The 24139-nt window shown below is 36.4% G+C and overlaps 1 protein-coding gene across 1 annotated transcript in view; it reads left to right on the top strand.

Annotated features, from left to right (window-relative positions):
• The window catches only part of LOC150097087 (SPRY domain-containing SOCS box protein 3-like), a 63951-nt gene that overhangs the window by 22431 nt on the left and 17381 nt on the right, over positions 1 to 24139 (top strand). Inside the window, exons 2-3 of the mRNA XM_090407061.1 lie at positions 4253 to 4440; positions 23909 to 24137. Of these exons, the coding sequence (XP_090263187.1) occupies positions 4253 to 4440; positions 23909 to 24137 (417 nt within the window). The remainder of the gene's footprint in view (positions 1 to 4252; positions 4441 to 23908; positions 24138 to 24139) is intronic.

Below are 24139 nucleotides of genomic sequence, written 5' to 3'. Positions count from 1 at the left end.
GCATTAGTTTATGGCAAACTGAAATAGGGCTGAGATATGGGGAGGAAATGTCCCACCCAAAGATACTTTAGACCTCATCCAAGCCATGGATTTGTCCTGTTGCAGAAGTTTTGGTCTTCTGTGCCTCATCGTTATTTAGGTGGAAAGCTGAAACAACTGTTTTGCTTAGTAGATTGTCACAAGTTTCAAAGTAGTTTTGCAGTGAGCTCAGATTTTTGCTCAGTGTTTCTTCAAAGCATTGAAAGATGTTGTCTTGGGAGGAAATTGCTGTGTCATCAGCATAAATAAACTTTCAATTTCTTGTTGGAGAGATGTCACTTATAAACAGACTAAATAGAGCTGAGGCAAGGACAAAACCTTGTGGTGATCCATCCTGTAGGATGAATGTTGTGATTTTTTGTGAATTTAGGTGTATCTTTATTTTCCTTTTGGAGACATTTGTCCTAGTAGTTCTAGAGTTTCTTGATAGTTTACCATTTTGGCTGTTGTATACAGTAAGTCTTTCTTCATGCAGTGTCATAGGCTGATGTTAGATTCATAAAGGCAGTATCTGTTTTTAAACCCGTTTTGGTATCTCGCTGCTATTTGTGTTGGGAGGACTACGACCTGGTTTCAACTGCATGTTCCATATCTAAAATCAGCCAGTCCTGCTCACATTGGGTTGGATGACTTCTAATTTTGTTGATATCATGGAGAGAATAATCTTTTCAAAAAGTTTGAAAGGAGTGCAAAAGAATATTACAGGACAGTAATTATTTGGATTTAATTTATTGTGTTGTTTGCTGATGATGCAAAAGTTGTGGAGGTCAGTACATAGTTAATAAAGGTGATGTAAAGATCCTTCAGGATGATTTAAATATACTGGCAATGTGGACAAAGTATAATGGTTGTCACTTTAATGCTGCAAAATATATAAAAGCATTTTGGGATGAAAAGATTACACACTGTGTACTACATTAATGGTACTGGATTGCAGGAAATTGAGATAAAGGTGGACAGAGTTGAAAGTCAGAAGACATATTGTAAAAGTTGACAAAATAATTCAAAGGATTCCTTAGATGTTGAAGAACTTCTTTACAAGTAAAGATTGACAAGGGAGATTATTATCCCTCTTCATAAGGCTGTGGGCACCGGACCTCATCTTGGCTCATATGCACATATTGGTAACACTGTTTCTTTTAGATGAGGAGATGGTGGAAGGAATCAGGACACAAGTTACCAAGAAGGTGGCAGATCTGTGGAATGCTCCTTTTGTCTGTCATGGATTGCAACCAAACAGATTCTGATACGTTTATGAAATTTTTCATTACATAACAGTTAGGGAGGGAACAAGGGATCACCCATGGAGGCTGTGTAAGAGTATGGTTAGTAAGGATACGAGGACTGGATTTTTTGCTTGTAGAACGGTGAATGACTGAAATAGATTGCCAGTGGTGGTTATGTATGTTCTGACAGTGAATGAGTTTAAGGAGCGGTATTATAGGGCTCATATTAACAATGGTTAATATGAGCCCTATAATACCTCTAAAAAATTCTATAAAACTGAAGGTCAAGTCTGAAGTCTTATATTCTATAAAACCTTTAGTTTTATAGAATTTAATGAAATCCTTTCTTATTTGCTTCATCTGTAAGGTTTGCAACCTACAAAATCAAAGCCTTCCATCATGAGTAGACACTCATTCCAGATATTATAACATAGACTTCTTTAGGAAATTGATCACTGTGTTAAGGATGCTCTGACAGAAGTGAGTTTAAGGAGAGGTATTATAGGGTTTGCTTTAATAATGTTTAGTGTGAGTCTTCTGCAATGAGTGCTTTTCTCATCATACAATGGTTAAATATACTATTTCTCTCTTGAAACATATTCAGTAAAGATACACTCAACATCCACTAATAATTCATTCCACTCACTCACCACATACTATGAGTTGGAAAGTCTCGCTTCTCTGCTGTAAGAGCGCCATACCAACTTTCATCTTTATCTCACATTTCCTATTTTCCATTTATTATGTAAGCTATGAAGAACATATTCCCTCAATTTTTCTTCACTGCACAATTCCATAGTCCTCATTTACAAAGTTCTCGCAAATTAATGAAAGAATCCTATTTGCACTCCGGCTTCCTTACCATATTGTTGTAAAGAATTTCATAGTGGACCGCTATTATCCAATCCTTTTTGCATCTTACACTAAATAAATTATAATAGACAAGAATTTATATTCTTGTTTTAATCCTTTGCATAAGCATAAAGAAAGAAAATTTGCTTATGAAGCATTTTCACAAATAGGCTATTCTTTTATGGAGGCAGTTGATTTAACATCAGTTCGCCCAAGTACTCCATACTACACAACACACTTCCTTTCAGATGTTTATGTTGCTGTCTGTTATAGGAAGAGTCACTACTCAGACCAATTTTAACATTCGACGGATCATCATTGAGAACTTGATGCAAGGAGATACTGAGAGCTAAATTAGTGCTGAAGTTATATGTTCCACATACACATACCAGCCACTGAATTAGAAACCTTTATGCAGATGTACGTAAATGTCACTTATGCAGTGTATATGCAAATACTTGGTAATGTGCATCACCATGTATTCTGTCAACTATTTAAGAATGCTGCTGCTCTCAGTAATCGTTAATAGTGCTGATTATGGTGGGAAATACAAACAATCTTTCAGAGTTTGATAAAGGACTTATTGTGGATACTTGTCTGGCTGGAGCCATGATTTTGAAAACAGCAGAGCCGACTGGTTTCTCAAAAGGGGAAATATACCAGGTGTACGTAAATGTCACTTATGCAGTGTATATGCAAATACTTGGTAATGTGCATCACCATGTATTCTGTCAACTATTTAAGAATGCTGCTGCTCTCAGTAATCGTTAATAGTGCTGATTATGGTGGGAAATACAAACAATCTTTCAGAGTTTGATAAAGGACTTATTGTGGATACTTGTCTGGCTGGAGCCATGATTTTGAAAACAGCAGAGCCGACTGGTTTCTCAAAAGGGGAAATATACCAGGTGTTTAATCAATGGGAAAATAACCTATATTGCTTGTCTAAGAGGTGTAACTGTAGTCCTAAGACAGTCTGTCAAGAATAAGATGGCTGTTGTCTAAGAAGGCTTGTACAGATAAACAGACCTTGCTGTGTGCAGAAATTGACCAAAGCATTTAATGAAGGCTGCTTGCGACCCATATCTCACCAAATTATGCACATGAAATTGAAGAGGATTTGTATTGGCAGTAGTGCATGCCTATACAAAAAAACACTGATTTCTATATAGAACTGGAAAGTTCATCTTCATTGGTGTCAGGAACACAGTGACTGGACACTAGAAGATTGGAAGAAAGTTGTGGTCCAATGAGTCATGGTTCACCTTTCTCTGTACTGATCGTAGGCAGAGAGTTTTTTAGGAGCCTGATGAAGCAGTGAATCCAGTTTGCCTTGTAAACACAACTCAATGTTCTGGAGGTGGTGTCATGGTGTGGGGCATGTTCTTTGGTACAGAATGGGTTCCCTGATATTGCTGCTAGGCAGGGTGTCCTCCAAGGAATATTTGAACATTGTTGCTGATCAAGTGCAACTGCAATGTTGACTTTTTATCCTAGAGATGATAGTTGTTTCATGGATGACTGTCCATCAGGCAAGCATGATAGCAACTTCCACTATCTACCCTGTCGACCACAAAGCTCGGATCTGAACTCCTTTGAGAATGTACGGGAGATGTTCGAAAAACAGATCCAGGATCAAAGACAGTCCTTTAACTGGCTCAAATCTGAGCCAGTTAAAGGACTGTCTGTCTGGTGAATGCCTGGTATGTTGTTGGTGCAATCCAACACTTTTGCAAATACATATGGCAAATAATACGGAACACAACTTACATGTTATACAGTAGTTGAACTAAAGTTTGTATTGTTTGGAGCCATCAATAGTAACACAATTTTTTAGTAAGTCTTTTATGTTACACAGTTTTATTTCCAGATATATTAGCTCGTTTACATTAAAAGTATGAAATATCAGCAGTAGTTAATTATGTTTTCTGTGCACTTATGAAATGTGCCAAGTGTTACTCTGCTTACTCTTCTAAGAGGTTTTGCATTTGTTATTAGGTTGCTAGTATCATATATTTCTACATTTTAGATCAAGAACATTTCTTTTATGTTTATAAAGTTTCTTAATATTCCAATTATTTATTAATATCCTTTATAATTATTATTGAACATAATGCTTCACTTGTTTTAATTAGAATTTGACTGGGTTTGGGATGAAGAGCCAACATGTACAGCTATCCAATTACAGAATAGTAACAGAGATGTACATTTTCATGTTGAATATAGTGGTGGTACAGCTGCAGTACGTGGGAGTCAACCCATGTTTGCTGATCAGCATTTCTGGGAAATAAAAATGACTTCTCCAGTTTATGGCACTGATATGGTAAGTGTATGTGATATTTAACTGAAGCACCAGTTACTAAAGAAATTTTTCATAGGAGTATTAAATTTTAGTTCATAAAAATTTCAAATTTGTGAGAGCAGAAGATATTATTTTATAGGGTACTATTAATATGTAGACTTTATCAGTGCATTTAATTAAAAATGCAATGTTAATAAATATCTACTATTCAGTATCTGCTATAAAGTATTCCAAGCTTTAATAGAACAAGGAGTAGAAATAGCATATACCCAGCTCATAAAAGATATCTACAAAGAAGGCACAACAAATATCACTCTTTTCAATCACCTGATTAAAGTTAACTTAAGTAGAGGAGTACGTCAGGGCAATGTCTTATCACCTAATCTCTTCCCATCTACTCTGAACAGCATCATTCGAAAAACTGACAAGAAAGGTGGAATAAACATTGATGGCGAAATGTTCGGGTGAGTGAGATATTAATACCACATCATTTGATGTGGTATTAATACCACATCATTTGATGTGGTATTAATATCTTACTCACCTGAACTCTTAGAATCAATGCTGAATAACATAAGCCAAAACTGCCAAAAAATTGGATTAGAAATACATCTGGGAAAAACAAGATGGATGAAAAACGAATACTGTGAAGACTATACATTCACTCTAGAATCCCACACCATCTAAAAAGTTGAAGATTACACCTACCTTGGTCAGTCCATAAAAATGAATAATGACATATCATGAAATAGCAAGGAGAAAAAGAACTGCTTGGATAGCCTTCAACAAAATAAAATCAAATTACCAACCAAAACATAGATATAGAAATAAGAGCCCATCTTTTCAATAATCACATCTTACCAACATTAACTTATGGCAGTGAAACATGGAACACAACTTTAAAAGAATAACAAAGCTTAATAACAACTCAACGTGCAATAGAAAGAAGAATGTGCAATATAAATAAAATAGACCACGTAAGACACACAGAAATCAGAAAGAAGTCTGGACTCAAAGGTGTAATAAAAGCAATCTACAACAGCAAAAGTAGATGGGTAGGACATCTTGCCAGAATGAGAGACAACAGATGGACATTCAGAGTAACAAACTAGTATCCGAAAGATACCAAAAGGAAACCTGGAAAATTGGCCTTAAGGTGCAAAGACTCAATTATTAAGAAAGTTGGAAGAAAATGGAGAAGAAAGACCCAAGACAGGAAGAGCTGGACTCTTTATGACCTGCAGTTATGGAGAAATCCTGACTGAAATCACAGGTCCATCAAGGTAGTCAAGGTAATTCAGTATATACTCAGCGGTATAGCACCACGTAATTGTACTTTAGTTATCTGACCCTTCAGTTATCAGAACTGCAAATTGTCTTCCCAATGTAGTGAGATAAATGGTAGACTACTGTATTTAAATATTACATTTAAATTATTTAAATACTATTTAATATTTCATACCAGGTAGTTAAGCAATGTCTGAAACTTTAAAAAATTTTAATATAAGAGCAGTATATTTTAGCTGTGCTAAGAATATAGTGTGGCTTTTTTCATATAACATGCTTCATTTTTATATTTTTATTTTTATTTTTTATGCCAGATGCAAGTGTTCTTTAGTAGTGTCTGTTGTAATTTTGTTCGTTTGTGTTCTCGCTACTTACAAGAACACAAACTAGTACTCCTACTGCCTTTTGCAAATGGCATCTGTAAGGAAGTGCATGTCTGCAGCTTGAAAAGCTTTGGCACAAAGGTTGAGTCTTCCCTGGATATTCTCAGTGGATGCATTGCATGAATTGTTTTATGTATGTGTAGAAAAATATGAAAGATTTGTGGACTCATAGGGTGAACAAAAAGAAGTGATGATCAATTAGAGCAGTGTTTCTCAAACTTCAGATATCTGCGTACCCCTTGTTAAATTTTCATTATTACTAAGTACCCCCTTATCAAATAATAAATAAATAAATAAATAAAGTATTTCATTGTAAATGTGTATTTTATTTGAATTTATATGTTTATGTAAACAAAAAATATGATTTATTTTTAATAGAACAAAATTTGTAATAGGTTCCTCTATCCACATTTCAAGTAATTCATATCATACCTAAGAAGATTTTTCATCTTCCTCCTAGTTGGTTCTCTAGACATGTCAAATGACACAACCTTATCAATTTCATTTAATCCAGATGCAATATCCATGTTTTCTTGTTGCTTACAGCTACTTGTATTTCCTATATTGCTCTCTTTTGTGGGTTTTATAAATCCAATCTTTAGCCAATGATCCATACTTAAGAATTTGAAAGCTAAAAAAATTACCGTATTTCTCGCACTTTTTTCCCAAAATTCAAGCTAAAAAATCGTGGTGTGAGATATATTGAGGAATTTTCGGAAACTGAAGTTTTCAGAAAAAAACTGAAAATGGTGTGACTTACGAAGAAGCTCTTACTTGCTATCGCTACTTTTGGCATCGAGAACATTTTCCTTGTGTGCATTGTCAAAGTCATCCACCGAAATAGCTTCATCTTCTTTCCCATTATTTCAAGCAAAATTACCAGTAATTTACAAGACTTGAGGTACGGAGAGCAGCTATGAAGAGATGCATATGATTAGTGCAGTATTCAACAAAAGATCGTGCAAACCAAAGACAAATTAGCATTTCAGCAGTTGAGTTGAAATGATAATTCTCTTCAACCGAATTCCATAATATCTGAAACACATTCACTATATATTTCTTAGCTGTAAGACATTCACGACGGGATGGTGTCAAGCAAAACCATATGTTACACCGGCAACATATGGTTTTGCTTGAGTCTATACAACAGTTTTTGTTGGAGGGGAGATGCGATTCATTAGTTAGTGCCATTTTTATTCCAGTTGACTCTAATTGCACTATTTGTTGAGAAATATAATGATTCCATGCGTTAATGATGCATAGCCAAAAATTACCACATATCCCCCCTGAAGACCTTTCGCGTATCCGCAGGGGTACGCATACCACACTTTGAGAAACACTGAATTAGAGCATTTCAAAATGGGAGCTAGCTTCACTGGTAGTAAACAGAAATCGGATGGAAGTGTTAGTAATGATAACAAAGAATGAAGTGGAATAGCATAGGCAAGAGTTGATGAAAAGCAAAAGGAAGCATCTGAAAGATGAGAGTAAACATCTAAAGAAGATGTTGGCTGATGTGAATGAGAAGGAGGAAGTTAGTACGTGAAGAGCCAAAGGATAATTATGTAGCATTATAAGCAGACTTGATCACTAGAGGTGTGATGAAACAGGAGTGGTCAGGCCAAAAAGAGGTATAGTATAGTGGCTTGAGCAGAGAATGTTGGTGTTTTTATGATGGTGTCAAAGACAGGGATTATTGTTTGTATACAGATCTAAGGAGTATACAAAATAAGGGAGCTGAGTTTGTTGCAATGATGGAGTCAGTATGCCCAAAGATAATGCAAGTGAAACTTGTATGAGGGTGAATCGCTATCGAGAATAGAAATGGAAAAATATACAATTTTCTGGAAGGATAAGAGGGAGAGTGCTATTAATGATTGTAAAGATTATATCCACAAAGAATAGAAGTTGAAAATGGTTGTACGTGTGAAGATTTTTAATCTGTGTGAAGTTGAAATTAATAGAGTAGTATATCTAATAGGATGTTGTTAAAGGTCAGTGAATGTAGAGAATACTGATTCTGAAATGTTTAGACAAAGCAGTTGGGCATGTAAAGAAAAAAAGAAGTCAATTCCAATAGGAGACTTCAACTGCAGGAATGTAGATTAGAATATTAATGAGGTTCTCAAAAACTGCTGCTGGTTGGTGAGAGTGATCATGGTGGTGAACCAAGAAAAGATTAATGCCAAAAGAGGATATATGTGGAATTACCAGGCGGATGGAAGCTTTGTAGTCAACTAGCATCTATTTGGGTAGATGAGCTGTGCAGAAAAGATGTTGTCAGTGTGTGAGGCCATCCATGTGAGCCTCTAATGGTAGAGGGGTGGGGATCTCTCAGTGATGGTACTGGCCTGTTTTGTCCTTATTTTCTTCTCATATACTTCACTCCCGAGTTTTTTTTAACTCTCCTGTCTTCCAGACCATAATCACTGGAATCCAATCCAATGGAATCAAATTTGTCTCCGTGTTTGACATATGGTTGTATACCCATGAACATCCGGAAAGGGAGCTCCTGGAAGTCTCACACTACTTTGGCCTCTGCTTTGACAAGAAGGGTAGTCCTGGATGGCCTGGCCAGTATTATTCAGTTAGTAGGTTTGCATGCAAGACTACTGGATGGTGTTGCAGTAAGTCTCCTTCCCCATGGTCCAGGGACAGGGCACATGGCTTGCTGTGGTGAGGGTAGCACCAAGTGCAGTCTTTGCTTGCTGAAGAGTGGGCATTGATTTGTAGCTTCATGGTAGGTAGCAAGCTCTGCTGCTGGATCCAACTCCTTCCGAGAATGAACACTTCTTCATCCTGTTGTTTATCAGGGGACTATCAACAAGTCCCAACTGTAGAAACACCATCAGAATAAGAAGTAGAAAACATTGGAATCTGCAATCAATATGCCACTTTTCTTGAAAATACATTCAACAGGGGAACATCCTCTTGGAAAATTATCTTCCTCCTTCATCTAGAAAAGTTCTGGAAGGGTTGGCAGGATATCCAAAATCGGTAAAGAAGCTCTGTTCAGGAGATATACTTATTGAAGCGTCAACTAAGACAATCAAAAAAGTTATTTCATGCAACATCTATCAGGGGAACACCAATTAGTTACCTCACACAAAACTGTAAATTTTTCCAGAGGCATAATATTGAAGTGGGATCTACTGAATGTATCAGACTTAGAGATCTGCTCCAAAAGGAAAGATCAGGGAGTGACTGCTATAATGAGAACACTCGTACATAGGGATGGTCACCTAGTTCCCATTAGGAACATCATCCTTGCATTCAACATGCCAAAATTACCATCTCTCAAAGCAGGCTGTCTCAACTGTCAAGTAAGTCTCTACATCCCAAACTCTTTGCAATGCTTTAAATGTCAGAAGTATAGTCATTCTCAAACTGCCTGTTGTCGGTCTGTCATCTGTGCGCAGTAATGACCTTGAAAACAAAGATGGCAAGAGCAAAACACCAAAATCCCCTAATTGTGAGCGGGGAGCCATCCAGCTTACTCCCGACCATGCCAAAGCTGGTAGGATGAGGAGATCCAAAAAGTGAAAACAGAACAATGCATCCCTTATCAGGAGGTGAAGAGGTTATCACAGAAGTGGCAACAACATCTGATAAACCCATTAAAAATACCAAGCAATTTTAAACCTGGTTTTACTCCATTTCCCAAGTAAGCAAACAGACAAACAAGTCAAGTTTGCGCCTGCAAGTGATGCAAGTCTAGCTGATCCTACAGGTAGTGCACTACCTGTAGGATCAGCTAGCAATTCTGGCAATTCTGGTAAAATACTTATAAGCTCTGTATTACTAAATCTTGATATTTCTAGCCTAGCTCCCACTGACGAGACCTCAATAAAGGTCGAAACCGGTCTAGGTAGTGGCCCCTTGCCTTTAATACAAAACATCATGCATCCCCTTCTTGGAGATGTGTTTTGGCATTAAGGGTAAATATTAAGATTAGTGATCAGAGCTTATGCCACCTTTACCACGAGTTGCCTTGGTCTTGCACTACCTGTAGGATCAGCTAGACTTGCATCACTTGCATGCACAAACTTGACTTGTTTGTCTGTTTGCTTACTCGGGAAATGGAGTAAAACCAGGTTTAAAATTGCTTGGTATTTTTAACATTTATTATACCCAAGGTAAAATTCCTTGGGTATAATAAATGTTAAAAATACCAAGCAATTTTAAACCTGGTTTTACTCCATTTCCCGAGTAAGCAAACAGACAAACAAGTCAAGTTTGTCTGTTTGCCGTCAACATCTGATAAACCCTCTTATGCCAAGAAAGCAGCTATAAAAAAAGTGTCAATAAGGATCCAAACATATATATCGATCCTGCTTTCTAACAATTACATTGCTTGCCATCTCCATTAAGTAAATAAAGATATACTGGTATTGACTCACTCCTGAGGATATGCCAAAGATGGTCCCTCTATACAAAATCACTTATGAAAAATAATGTAACATGCATTTCAAAGGGTCAAAGATATGGCTCAAGGCCTTCTAATAGATGAACCATCTTCAGATGGTATTGACACCTTCATCCCTCCCTAAAGCAGAAAAAGTATTCATGTACCTAGTGTCCTAGAAAGAGCACAATATGACAATCTCTTGGATATTTTTCCATATAAAGAAGAAATGATGGACCTGCCATGTCGCCAGTTGCTATGCTTGTGAGCAACCATACCCAATTCCAGCAAATCTTACTCAGTAAAAACATGGAAGCAGTTGCTATGGTTGGAACCCCATTAACAGTGTGCTACATCTACATTTCTCCTGCCACAGATATCTCAAAATTACTTTGATGTCATAGTGGCAGTTACAACACCCTCCCCCCCTTTCTTTTAATGGTTGATATTAATGGACAAAACACTGGGGGTTGTGCTTGAACAAATGTCAGAGGAACAGTTGAGCATATGCTTGACTACAATAATCTCTCTCTCCTAAATGCAAGAAACATCATCGTCTATGTGCCTGCCTGAATATTCACTGCCAAAGACTTAACTATCTGCTCAACTTCCCATTTTGCACTGTCATCAGTTTCCACTTGTTGGAAACTGATGAGAATTTATTTGGAAGTGGTCACTTTCCTGTGATATCCAGCTTCCTGCACAGACAACCTTGTGTTTATCATGATGGAAAATTAAGCCAGCTGACTTCAGAAGACCAGATCTTCCATACATTTATTTTATTCCTCTGGTAGTGTTGATGCTATCAAAACTTAAGTGTATGCTCCTTGCAAAGGTTATAAAGGAATGAAAAATACTATAATCTTAGCATTTAGCCAGGCAGTACTTCCAAAATTAAAGTGGTAAGAAAACTGGTTACACAATATTTCTGATTTTGAGTTCTTAAAATATTTTGGGATTCAAATTTCCACTATGAAAGGGAGGCAGCAGGTCATCCCTCTCCATACCATTTAGTGGTCAGTAGTGTGGAGAGGGCAAACATTGGAAAAATGTTTGTCTACCTTTTGCATATATGCATATGGCAACATTTTCTAAAACTACAGAGATAAACAACTGTGGTCATTCATGCAGGTAATTAGCACTCAATATCTAGAAAACAATATAAGGAAAATTGTGTGTTGAAAATTTGGTAAGGGAAACTCATGGCTGCTTAACACTCTAGTTGAATGCTTTTATATAGTCTGAAAGTCAAAGTTCTTAGTCACTTGCACATAGGCAAGTGCATTGTGCCATGTGATGAGTTATGTGTTTGTAGCTGGTATAAATTGGAGGAATATGATGCTATCAAGTCAGTGCAACTGTGTCTTGCTTTTTAAAAGAGGTAAACCGTGAGTAGACATAACTATACATAATAAATAACGGAAAAACTCAAGTAGAAATATTATTTAATAGTATAATTTTCGCCTGTGTGTCACAGGCATCTTCAGTACAATTAGGCACAAAAATTAAACACTAACTGACAATTCCAAAAAGCGCCACCTAAGTAGCTGGTGTAAGATAACTAAAAAGGTCAATAATTTTCCTAAAAAAAAAAAAAAAAAAAAAAAAAAAAAAAAAAAAAAAAAAAATTAATACAATAAAAAGTTAGGAAAGATTAGCTGATTTGTAAAGTACTATCTCCCATAAAGGGGATAGACGTAAGCCGTCAGATCTGTTTAAGTTAGGAGAATGAAGTAGAGTTTCACATGCTTCTTTATAAAGGCGTTCCATGAGAAACTGACTTTTGTGAAGAACTTTTGTCTTTCTCCAATGAACTCTGTGTCTAGTGAAGATGGCATGTTCTGCAAGTCCAGACTTTTCAGGTTTAAAGTATTCAATATAAGATTGGTGTTCTTCTAGCCGAATGGAGGCAGATCTTCCCGTTTGTCCGAAATAACATAATCCACAAGAACACGGAATCTGGTAGACACCTGGATGATTAAGATGTGGAAGCTTGTCCTTTGGAGAAGCGAGAAAGGTGGAGATTTTTCTAAACGGTCGAAAGGCAACAAAAATATTCAGTGGTTTTAAAATTTTTGCTATACGTTCACTGATGCCTTGTATATAAGGGATGGTAATGCGCGTTATTTCCTCTGTGTTTGAAGAGGGAGACATATTAAATCTACTCAAAGTTCTTTTAATGAAGCAATTCTTATAGCCATTAGATAGAAAGGAAGAAGTTATATATCGTATTTCTTTCTGTAAAAGATCGTCTGTAGAACAAAAGGAGTGGGCCCGATGAACCAGTGTTTTAATAGTTCCTGCCTTTTGACTGGGATGGTGATGAGATTCCGCATGGATATAATGGCCTGTATGAGTCCTCTTTCTATAAACTGAGAAATGTAGGTTACCATCTGGTTGGCGAAGAATTAGAAGATCTAAAAAGGCTAACTGCTTATTTGACTCTACTTCTAGGGTAAACTTGATCCTAGGATGAAATGCGTTTAACTTATTGAGAAATTGTTGAAGTTCATCAGAAGAGCCATTCCATACAATGTCATCAGCAAAAATGTCATCGACATATCTGAACCAATGAGTAGGTCTGGGAGAAATATTGTCAAAGATACGTTGTTCAAAATGTTCCATAATGAAATTGGAGATAGCAGGAGAGAGAGGATTACCCATTGCTGTTCCTTCAATTTGTTGATACAACTTATATTTCTTTTAAAAATAACCAGAATTTATTACAAAATCAAATAAGTTTACAATGTCTGAAGGAAATTACTACAACAGGAATTTCCTTCAGACATTGTAAACTTATTTGATTTTGTAATAAATTCTGGTTATTTTTCTTTTAAAAATAAGTTGTATCAACAAATTGAAGGAACAGCAATGGGTAATCCTCTCTCTCCTGCTATCTCCAATTTCTTTATGGAACATTTTGAACAACGTATCTTTGACAATATTTCTCCCAGACCTACTCATTGGTTCAGATATGTCGATGACATTTTTGCTGTATGGAATGGCTCTTCTGATGAACTTCAACAATTTCTCAATAAGTTAAATGCATTTCATCCTAGGATCAAGTTTACCCTAGAAGTAGAATCAAATAAGCAGTTAGCCTTTTTAGATCTTCTAATTCTTCGCCAACCAGATGGTAACCTACATTTCTCAGTTTATAGAAAGAGGACTCATACAGGCCATTATATCCATGCGGAATCTCATCACCATCCCAGTCAAGGCAGGAACTATTAAAACACTGGTTCATCGGGCCCACTCCTTTTGTTCTACAGACGATCTTTTACAGAAAGAAATACGATATATAACTTCTTCCTTTCTATCTAATGGCTATAAGAATTGCTTCATTAAAAGAACTTTGAGTAGATTTAATATGTCTCCCTCTTCAAACACAGAGGAAATAACGCGCATTACCATCCCTCATATACAAGGCATCAGTGAACGTATAGCAAAAATTTTAAAACCACTGAATATTTTTGTTGCCTTTCGACCGTTCAGAAAAATCTCCACCTTTCTCGCTTCTCCAAAGGACAAGCTTCCACATCTTAATCATCCAGGTGTCTACCAGATTCCGTGTTCTTGTGGATTATGTTATTTCGGACAAACGGGAAGATCTGCCTCCATTCGGCTAGAAGAACACCAATCTTATATTGAATACTTTAAACCTGAAAAGTCTGGACTTGCAGAACATGCCATCTTCACTAGACACAGTTCATTGGAGAAAGACAAAAGTTCTTCACAAAAGTCAGTTTCTCATGGAACGCCTTTATAAAGAAGCATGTGAAACTCTACTTCATTCTCCTAACTTAAACAGATCCGACAGCTTACGTCTATCCCCTTTATGGGAGATAGTACTTTACAAATCAGCTAATCTTTCCTAACTTTTTATTGTATTAAATTTTTTTTTTTTTTTTTTTTTTTTTTTTTTTAAGGAAAGTTATTGACCTTTTTAGTTATCTTACACCAGCTACTTAGGTGGCGCTTTTTGGAATTGTCAGTTAGTGTTTAATTTTTGTGCCTAATTGTACTGAAGATGCCTGTGACACACAGGCGAAAATTATACTATTAAATAATATTTCTACGTGAGTTTTTCCGTTATTTATTATGTATAGTTGTGTCTTGGTGAAATGACTGCGAGAAGGGAACTGACAGAGTTTGAACATTGAAGGTTAATATGTAAAAACTGTGATAGGATGCCATGTTGCAGGCCTATCTGTTTGGCAATTCTTGACAAATTGGGCTATCTCATGTCAACAATCAGTGATAGTATACGTATACTGAGATGGAAGTGCAGAGAGTCAAGTGTAAGTGCTATCTACAGTGGACAACCCACCACACTCACCCAACATGGCCATAGGGTGCTACGAAGGTTGATATGTAAAAATTGCCATTTCTCAGCTGACACATTAAATGCAGAGTTCTGGACATCGACTGGAACACAAATCTGCACAAAAACATTCGGAACCAAGGCTCACAACATAGGTTTTTATGGTAGGAACGTAGTATAAATGCCCCATATTACACAAGCCAACATGCATTGTGTTTAGTGGTATGTGTAAGCTTGGAAAGCTGTATTATAGAATGATAAATCACGCTACACCCTCTACTGAGCAGATTTCCAGATATGGCAGATGTCCAGTGAGCATCTCTTACCAGAATGTGTAACTCCAACTATGAAATTTGGAGTTGGCGGTGTGATGGTATGGTCCTTTTTTTCCTGGTTTGGCTTCAGACCTCTGTGGTGCCATGAACATTGAACTGCAAGAGGTATCAACATTTTGGACAATGCAATGCTTCCTGCTTTGTGGTGTTTCTATAGAACCAATCATTGTCTGTTTTAACAAGAGTGTAAAATGAATGGGTTTTTGAGCCATTTGGTCATCTTATGCTATTACTTTTACATATTCTCCTTTTTACCTTAAACTTTTATGCTCTATTTTCTTTACTTTCTTCCTTTACTTTAATTTCTCTATGTATCTTCTATCTATTTCTTACACATTACACTTTTCTTTTACTTAAGTTACCACAGGTTATCTAATACCTTGAGAATCTTGGAATATTTATTGAATGTTACGACTGTACCACCAAGATTCTCCTTTATGGGTATTAAATATAATTAAGATCACCTGCAGTATCTCTCTAAATCTATCTCAGGCTTTATTGTCAGTCGTGGCTACACTTATTTAACGTTGCATACAGGTTCGCATTTTATTTAGGAGCAGTGTATTGGATTAAGGATCAGTGAATACATATTCTTTAGCATAACAAACATATTTATTAAACTAGGATACATTAATACAGTTTCTCAAATGAATTGGCCCTTCGGAAAATTAAAAGGTAAGAATTATATGCAATATACATACATTAAAATACACAGCAGTACTATCAAATGTCAATCTATAACCTCGTTCATTCTGCTGCTAAGAATTATAATCTCATTTAATATACACACGTTAAAATGCACAGCAATACTATCAAATACCAATCTAGAATCTCACTCATTCTGCTTCTAAGAATTGTAATCTCATACACTGTACTTACATAATGAACTTGCAACAATACTATCATATTCCAATCTATAATTTCATTCATTCTACTGCTAAGAATAATCTAATCTAATCTCATACGTTGTACATACATAATAAACATGCAGCAATGCTATCATATAAGAATCTATGTTTGCATTCTAGAACTAATTGTTCAAGCAATATGCACATATCGCAAACAACAAGTTTACCTATCTAAATTATCTCAACTATTCTTTAGCTTCTCAGTCCGGGACAAATTATCACAATTTAACTTTTATATATATGTCCTGCTGAATATATATATTTCAAACAACAAGATATCTAAATCACTACCAGTATTTCTTTAACCTCTTAGTCCTGGACAAATTATCACAATTTAACTTTATATATGTCTGCCGAATATATAAGTACTTCAAGGTTGTACTCACAGTTCTTCTCATGACACAATTATCTGAACTGGCTCTTTTGTCTCTTATCTGGTTCTACTGGCTTCTTTTCTGGCCTGGGCCTCATCATTCATGTGGTTTTCCTTTTCGTTAGCTCCGTCGTGTCGTAGAAGATTTTCGGGGGATTGGATCATGTTTTACTGATGCTGCTTTTCCGTCCTGGGCTTTTAACTTTGTGTGGGCTTCTTTCCTTTAGCGGCATCACATCTCGAAGAATTCCTGGGACTAGATGCATATTACATTGGTTCGACTTCTCCTTTGACATTTCCCTACTTCTCTCTTATACTTCTGGGTTCTCTCTTATACTCCCTCTTGCGGTCCCTGGAATAAGGGTTGAGAATTCCTTGCATTCCTGCTCAAAAAGGAGGATGTGACCTTTGAGTTGTTGTTTATTTTTGTTTCCCCCAGAACACACAAAAACAATCTTATTCACTATACGTGGGATATCCTTAGTTGTTCACTGCCTGTTGTTGCATTGTCCTTGGGACATGCATTAAGTTAAGCTTTGAACAATTGAAGGCACTTTACAATTTCCAAATAAAGCTTCTAAGCTCTGACTTTCAAATTGGAACCACTTGTTACGTCGTTACAATCTCTATATTATGCCTCGTTCTACCTCTAAATAGCCCACTTTCTAATCTACTGTTGTGCATTTAAAATATTAATTCAGTAATATTTCCTTTTCGGATATTGGCAAAATTTATTTTATGCTGTGCCAGCCAATATCTTATAACAGAAGAGACTCTTGTTCAGGGAAACGATTCTAAATTCAAAAGGGATACACACAATAATTAATCTTATGCTAGCGCTGTGGAAATTCAGTTAGCAGTCGTGACCTGAATCTCACTTAAGCAATAATATCTAATTCCTTCCCACCAAAAGGGTTCTATTTCATAAGTGGTGGTTTGAATTCGTAATCAGGCATAAACTCAGGTATAAGGTACAAAACATGTTTATTGGAAAAGCATAAAACATTTACAGTTAAGAAAATTCAAATACTCAATAGAACAAAACTCACTCTAAGTTAAGGTTCATACTAAATCACGACAATGAATTTGAGTAAGCTAAATCCTTCAATTACGAAAGGATAAGATTAAGTGTAAGCATAACATTACTAGGATATGATTCCTTTCACAAGTTATTCACAGAACATGCATTGAACACTTTCATTAATACTCTATCAATAACCATCGTAATTCTAAATTCCATTAGTCAAGCCTAGCCATTCTCATTCAAAATACTGCCTATCAACAATTCTTTGTTCCACATGGTCTTAACTAATTCAATCAAATTCTCACTTAAAAGTTCTCTATAGTGTCCTTAGTTTACAGTATACACAAGTTTCTTATTCTTCTAAGCGATTTTTTTACATAGAATGAAATTCTTTACATTAACGGATCCTTTCAGATTTCATGCCGCCATCTCATGTAGATCTGGATTACCTTACTGTATAGTTATTGACTGTCTTTGCACCTGGCGATGCACTACGCTTTTCTTTGAATCGTTTCTGGACTGTGGTGTGCTGTCTACCGCTCCGCAGGAAATTTTCTCCTTTCTCCTCGATGGGACTTTATTCGAAGGCTCGATTCTGCATAGGCCGTCGCAACACGATCAGCTTCTCCTGGAAATTCTCAAGCGTTCTCAAGAATAGTCCTTGTTGTCTGACATCACTGTAGTCGACCCACCGCTCGCTCACGAATCCCCTGACAAAACTCTTAAAACTGGAATCCAGGAACCGAAGAAGAGAAAGCCCCGTAATATGGCACGCATCGTCTTTTATTCACCCCTTTCGGGCACCTTCTGTTCGATGTGTTTTTTACCCACAAACCCCATCATTCATGCCCCTAGGGCGATCCTACACTCTCCCTAATCTGTTAGGTTACCCTATTCCAGGTAGTCTTTCTGACATCACTTTCTGCGTAGGTACAGCCTCCATCGCTACGCTCGACTCGTACAGATTATACACGATTATTCCAGATTACTACTTATTATCTTTCTGGAAATTTCGTAATGTACTAGACAGCTTAATGGGATTTACAAATAACTTAACAATTCCCTTTACATGAGAAGCAGAGAATTCTGACACAAAATTCTCTGCTTCTCATTTCAGTTATACAGGAATAAATTTCAATATGTGGCACATATGGACTACACATTATCACATAATATAAAGTAATTTCTCATAATTATTAGCTGATGTGCAGGTATCTCCTTAATTAGTAATATTTATCATGTTAAATCCTGAATGAATGATTTCTTTGCAAGATTCCTTCATTCAGGATCTAACACACTAAAATGACAGGCTGCTCTCTAATTCATTGGCCTTGAAATACACGGTTTAACATCCCTACCATTTCAATGCTGTATGGTTTTTGAAATCACAAAAAAATTATAACTACATTAATATAACCCTTATATACAAAATTCATAATTATAAAATTCCACAATTGCATTAAAATTACAATCTCCTATATAGAATGTTTGTGACCTCTGTAAAAGTCGATGCAAAGTTAAGAAAAAAAAAAAATTCTTACTGCATCGAATTTTACAAGTCTGTGTCATGAGGCTACTATGACTGCATGTTTTGTGGACATGAACATCGCCACACTTGACTGGTCTTCACAGAGCCCTGATCTCAACCCTAAACATATGTGGGATGAATTGGAGCATCAGACGAGGTCAAGGGATGCCCTCCACAACAGTTCAAGATCTCAATACGTGCCTACAAGAAGAATGGTGCAAAGTTCCCATTGATCACTATCGTATGCTCGTGGAAAGTATGTCTCGTAGAATTGCTGCAGCTATTGCAGCAAAAGGAGCTACAACATCTTATTAAGGTGGGCGGCATGGCTGTTTTTTCCCTTACATTGTGTTATCTGTTGACGTCTTTCTAAGCAGTATATATTAAATTCCTACATTATCTGATATTATATTCTGCCAGTTTTGGAAGAATTGTAGCTTTTTTAAGTTGGGCAATCTGATAGGAATGCAGCTGCTACTAATGTCACTTCAAAAATGCATTTGATCCTTAATAGCAAAGTTGTGTAGACTATATGAATGGTTTGTTATAGTGGATAGTTTTCTGTAGCATTGTATAATTGTACCTATGGAACTTCATTATGGATTTGTTAATCTCATGTTAAATTAGGACATCATTTTTGCTGTAATAAAACTATCTGTAGGGGAAAAAAAAATTTTCTCTGATGTTGTCTTAAATAGAATATAGCTTTGATGTAGTTATTTTATTTTATTTCATTTTTTATTTTAACTTAATTTTATTTTCACTAGAGGTCAGACCAGTAGAATAACCGTTGATCAAATCATTGTCTCTTTAGCATATTGTGTGAAATGTAATATAGCTTTTCTCAGTATATACAAGGGACATCCAGAAAGTAAGTTCCGATGGGTTTTCAGAGAAACACAAATATACTTACAAAAAAAACTCTATTGAAAATTAAAGTAGACATCTTTCACTACTTTTCTACATAATTTCCACCATTGTTCAGGCACTTATCATAACGGGGCACCAAGAGTTATATATCTTCTTTGTAGAAGGTTGCTGCCTGTGACGCAAACCACATATTGACTGCTTCTTTGACCTTGTTGTTGTCTTGAAACTGCCGGCCACCAAGAAAAGATTTCAGATGTTTGAACAGGTGAAAGTCGCTTGGCGCAAGGCGGACTATATGGGGGATGATGGAAGTCTTCCCTGCCGAAGGTGACAAGAAGTTGTTGTGTTATGCCGGCCATGGGTGGGCGTTATCATGAATCAAAACAATGTCCCTAGTAAGCATGGCATGTCGTTTATTCTGGATTACACAATGCAGTTTCTTAAGAGTTTGGCAGTACATGCTCGCGTTGATTGTATAGCCTTGACTCAAGAAGTCTACCAGCAAAATTCCTTGTCATCCCAAAACACAGTACACATGATTTTCTGAGTGGAAACTGTTGTTTTAATTTCGTCTTGACTGGTGACGAGGTGTGCCTCCACTCCATGGACTGTTGTTCGGATTCAGGGGTTGCGTGGAACACCCAAGTCTCGTCCCTGGTGACAAGTCTGCTCAGGAAAGCATTGCCATCTGCATGGTAGTGGTAGCATGTCAAGAATTCGAACGCACTGCCCATCCAATGCACTTTGTGTCATTCTGTAAGCACCTTTGGCACCCAGCGTGCACACAATTTCTAAAAATTCAGTTTCTCTGACACAATTTCATGATGGCATAAACATGAAACTTCTGGAAATTGCAGTGAGAGTGATGTCATCGTGAATCCCCTATTCTGTCGAATCTTTTCCACTGAACACACAAAATCATCAGTCACTAAAGATGGTTGTTCGCTCCGTTCATCATCATGCGCACCTGTCCTTCCTTAATTAAAAAGTCTCATCCATTTTTGTACCATGGAATCGCTCATTGCATGTTCTCCATAAACCTCAATAATTTGATGATGAATTTCATCTTCTTTAACGTTCCTCGCATTCAAGAAACGGATAACTGACCTAATTTCACATGCGGCAGGCAATTTGATTTTCTTAGACATTATAAACACATATCAAGAAGCGTACGCACTGCAAGAATGTCTTAAAATGGCGCTAACAGCTTGCTAAGGAATCAACAAACTCAGCACGCATGCACACCATTACTTTCTGGACATCCCTCGTATATGTGTATACTCCAGATGATTATCTTAATATGAAGGTTGAAACTTCATTGGGAAATTAAAATAATTATTTCTAACGTTTGTAGAGTCCATAATTTGTCTAAAATAAATGCTGATCACCGTGTAACACTAAAGGAAAGGATATAGTTTTTTTCACATTTTAAAGTTTTTTCACTTTGTTACAAAGTGAATTATACTAACTATACTTGCCATACAGGGCCTTACTTTTCCTGAGATGGGTGGGGATCCCCAAGGCACTAGATTGCTCTGCGCCTCCTTCCTTATTGTTTGGAGCCGTTAAATTGCCCTGAATTTTTTTGAGGCCCAGGTACTTGTGTTAAAATTTCTTCATGACCAGGCCACTTGAATATAGGGTTGTTGACTTTACATCAGTTGCCTCACTAAGCGTAAGAGAACAAAATTTGCTTGCACTTGAGTAAAGGATACTTCACCATATTGAAACTTATTTGCATGTGGTGAAGTATCTTCATGACTATATAATTATTTGACAAGCGTAATGTGCTTTGTAACCAAGTGGAATAACTTTCTACAGCTCTCTTCGATGTAGAGTATTTTAATAATAAGTCTATACACCTTTATACTACTTGTATATGGAGAATATATGATTGGTACATTAATTCATCTCATATTTGGAAGCCATCTTTCCACTAGGGCTGGTCAAAAACTTACCAAATCCTACCTCAGTGATTACGAACTCCAAGTAGAGCCGCATAACCACTGCAGCCGCCCTCAGCTCCCTGTTATCACCTCTGCTGATAACAGGGAGCTGAGGTGGCATACAGTTATTGCAGATGATACTGCAATAATCGTATGCCACCTAGATCAGTAACTTTGAAATGCATCTTGGAACTAAAATAGGAGTTAAAAATGATGAATTGATGTCATTGCAGACAAGAGCACAGCAGTGCCATTCACAAGAAAAGACAAGTATCCTTAGAGGGCAAAGTGGTAATGTTTGTTATTATCCCATTCCATGGCAACCAGTAGGCAAATATTTAGGGTACAACTAGATGAAAGGCTTTGCTTCATAACTCATGCCATGTTTGCTCAAAAGCAAATAGGGCAATTGGACAGCTATGTTCATTACTCAACTGGCATTGCTGACATAGCATAGAACTTAAACTACTATTATACAAGATACAGATTGAACCAGTTTGGACATATATATGGCTCACCTGTCTGGTGATTCACATGGCAGATTCGCACATTAAACTACATATAATGCAAATCAAATGTTTATGAATAGTGTTCAATGCACCATGGTTTGTAACAAATGTACAGCTTCACTGAGAAGCCCTGAGATCAAACGTTCCTTTATGAAAGGGCTGCAAAATTACTTTGCAAATGCTGCCGTTGAGCATGACCCTGCTGAACACAAATATCTAACGACCATATAGAATAGGTAAGTTTTTTTTTTTTTTTTAACTCGGTGTACTACTAACAAATATATCTTGACAAAAAAATCAAGAAAAAATAAGTTAAAAAAAAAAATTTTTTTTATTATTTTTAACTTATTTCCATTATCCTGGCAAACTAAGTGCTCAGTAATCATTCTTAATCCAACAATATTTTTGCACATTCAATAAACGGCCTTAGGTCCAATCAGTCCATCATACCAGAACAGTTATCAGTAACCTTGGTATTTTTCTTGTCTGGCTGCCATTTTTGAGTCTCATCAGTGTGAGCCAGAAAAAATATTGAAATCAGTCTGGGTAGTAGTCTTTCCCATAATGTATAGCCAGATACATGTTGAAATGGAAGTGCACTTTGCATTGTGGATTAAGCTAATTGAGTGAGGTCAACAGCCTTTATATATAAGTAACTTAGCTGTGAAGATACTTCCTGTGCAAACTTTGTTTACACTTTGGTAAAGGATTTAATGTCAAGAATATAATATCTTGGCATGTATAACTAAGTATTCACGTGTGTTTCACCACTGAAATTTTTTGCAAACAATATTGTAATTAATCTTGTAAATGCATCTCCTAACACTTAATTGCACAGTGATTTTTTTTTTCCAAAGAAAAATATATGATTATTCATTATGTGTGAGGATTATTAGCGCAATTGGAAGAATAGTGGAACATTACACCCTTCGATTGGAAAAGACCTGGGTTCAATTCTCGTTGTGATGAGGGGAATCCTTATATGGGCTTTTTCAGTTGAAGGTGAGTTAGCCGATCTCATACGGTGGCAGCAGGGTTTTTTCCTCCCGGAAACTCGGGTTTTTTATCCTGCGTACAGACAAATCGGCCTTCAGAACATACAATTTACAGACAAAAAAATACTGTTGTTGTTGATGATGATGGCATTGATGGTAGTAGTGTTGTAGTTGAGAATTAAGTAGTAGTGGAGGGGATGAGATGTATTTAGCGAAGTAGAGTAGTGTGCCTTCCCATGATGAGTCCTTGGACTCCCTGGAGGTGTTATGTAATAATAATAATTATTATTATTTTTGGGATAGACCTTACTGGATCATGGGGCCAGCATTTGTCATGGCACTAAAGACATATGTATGTATGATTATACGTAAGTTCTGTTCAGATGATCCTGTCGCCTTTTGCTCTTGCCTTGGAAGGATGTCATCAAATTTGTATTCACTCTTTAAAATTGGTGCTTGCCCAATTGAAAACTTTTTTTCTTTTTTCTTTTTTTTTTTATTCAATACCTAAACTTTTTTCTCTAACAATAAAGAAATATATTATATTGTGTATATTTTTTCGGATTTTATAAATTTTACAGTAGCTTACTTTTATTTTCCAGATGATAGGAGTAGGAACAAATAAAGCCAATCTCAACAGACATCAGCATACATTTTGTAGCCTGCTTGGTTCTGACTGTGAATCATGGGGTCTTTCATATACTGGTGTTTTCTATCATAAAAGCAAGTCTAAGTGCTATTGTTCTCGTTTTGGCCAGAGTACCATTATTGGAGTCCATTTGGACATGTGGAATGGAACTTTATCATTTTACAAAAACAAAAAGCCACTAGGT

The sequence above is a fragment of the Typopeltis vanoorti genome, chromosome 17 (assembly GCF_054136105.1).
Source record: "Typopeltis vanoorti isolate ZY-2024b chromosome 17, IOZ_Tvanoo_1.0, whole genome shotgun sequence".
Classification (NCBI taxonomy): Eukaryota; Metazoa; Arthropoda; class Arachnida; order Uropygi; family Thelyphonidae; genus Typopeltis; species Typopeltis vanoorti.
Note: the sequence above shows the minus strand (reverse complement) of the source record. Positions and strands in the feature narration are given on the sequence as shown.